Genomic DNA, 1,276 nt, shown 5'->3' on the forward strand with positions numbered 1-1,276 from the left:
TTCTCTATGCCAGATCCTTTCCTAGGTAATAAGCTAGAACTTTGGCTCCATCGGTCGTGCCTGCGAGTGCTATTGGTGTTCCTTTTATCGGTTTCTCTCTCATTTTAATCGATATTTCTGTTTTCTCTACTGCGTAAGTTATTTCTGTTTTGAAGTTTGCTGGATCTTTAGGGAAAAACTTGTGTAAAAGGGCCTTTTTCTCTTCCTCCGTTTTAGGTTCCTTGGACCCGGCGAATTTATCTCGGATAGAATTGCCAGTATCGCATCGTCGTTGGACAAAGCAGCTACCCCTATTTTGTGCTTTTCTGTAGTGGCTGGAAATGACGTCTTTTTTACTTCGCAGAGAGACGCTGCTAGCGTTTCCGGGCTGTCCTCACTTTAGTTGCTGTCTTTTGCGACTCTTTTGCATTCGCCTTCATTGTTGTTTTCGAAATATGGGATGTCGGCTGGAGCTTGTTCTAGCTCTCCGAGTGCTAGCTGGCCTGCTATTACGTTTGTTGCTTCACTTGGTGAGTTTAGCTGACCGCTTTCCGCACAGAAGCCGTGTATTGTTGTTGACGCCGTGTTGGCGCTCCCCGCAGTTGCTTTGGCTGCTGCTATTACCTTGTATCCTCTGATCTTGATCTTGTTTTCGCTTAGCAGCTTGATTTGCGTTTCTGCCACAAGGTTAATCTTTGCCGCAGTTATTTCGCCTAGAGCCTCCGTTTCTAGTGAACAGTTGCCCTGGTTGTCCGCTGTTAGCGAGCCGTCGGTCTCGCAGGTTCTAAGTGACCCTACTCCGCCTAGCGTTTGGCCGGCTTGCGTTTTCGTGTTTGAATGCGTTACCTGGGTTGTCGTTAGTGCATGCAGCTGGCGCAGCCGTGCTACTCTGGCTGTTAGCAGCGGTATTGCGTGGCTGTAAGCTGCCCTGGTTCCTTCTAGTTCTTTAAGTGCCGCTCTTGCCGTAACATCGGCGTGGATGGCTAGTGCTGTCAATGCCATTCGGGTTTTTGGTGTCGGCGTTTGAGCTGCGGCAATGCGATACGCTGTTGGAAGTTTTGCGTATTTTGATAGTTCGGCTAATGCTGAATCCAATGCGTTTTGTAGTTTCCTCGCAAGCTGGTGGTGGTACCTTGCTTCAGTTCATGAACTGTTAACCGAGCCTGATGCTGTGTCCGATTTTGACTTTGTTGCGTCCGTCGTCGACTGACAGTGCAGCGCGAAAAGTACCAGCAGAATCTGCACTTCTAGCATTTCCTGCTCTTTCGTACTTGTGTCAGCTTTTATCTATTTATAT

The 1,276-nt window shown here is 48.1% G+C and overlaps 1 protein-coding gene across 1 annotated transcript; it reads right to left on the bottom strand.

Annotated features, from left to right (window-relative positions):
- Positions 1–378: 378 nt before the first annotated feature.
- TEOVI_000391300 (uncharacterized protein) lies at positions 379–981 on the bottom strand (the record flags this gene model as incomplete). The annotated part of the gene is made up of 1 exon (XM_067226747.1): positions 379–981. The coding sequence occupies one exon, from the start codon at positions 979–981 to the stop codon at positions 379–381; it is 603 nt and encodes a 200-aa protein (XP_067082848.1).
- Between the last annotated feature and the right edge of the window lie 295 nt (positions 982–1,276).

The sequence above is a fragment of the Trypanosoma equiperdum genome (genome assembly GCF_001457755.1).
Source record: "Trypanosoma equiperdum strain OVI genome assembly, contig: ctg_840, whole genome shotgun sequence".
Lineage (NCBI taxonomy): Eukaryota > Euglenozoa > Kinetoplastea > Trypanosomatida > Trypanosomatidae > Trypanosoma > Trypanosoma equiperdum.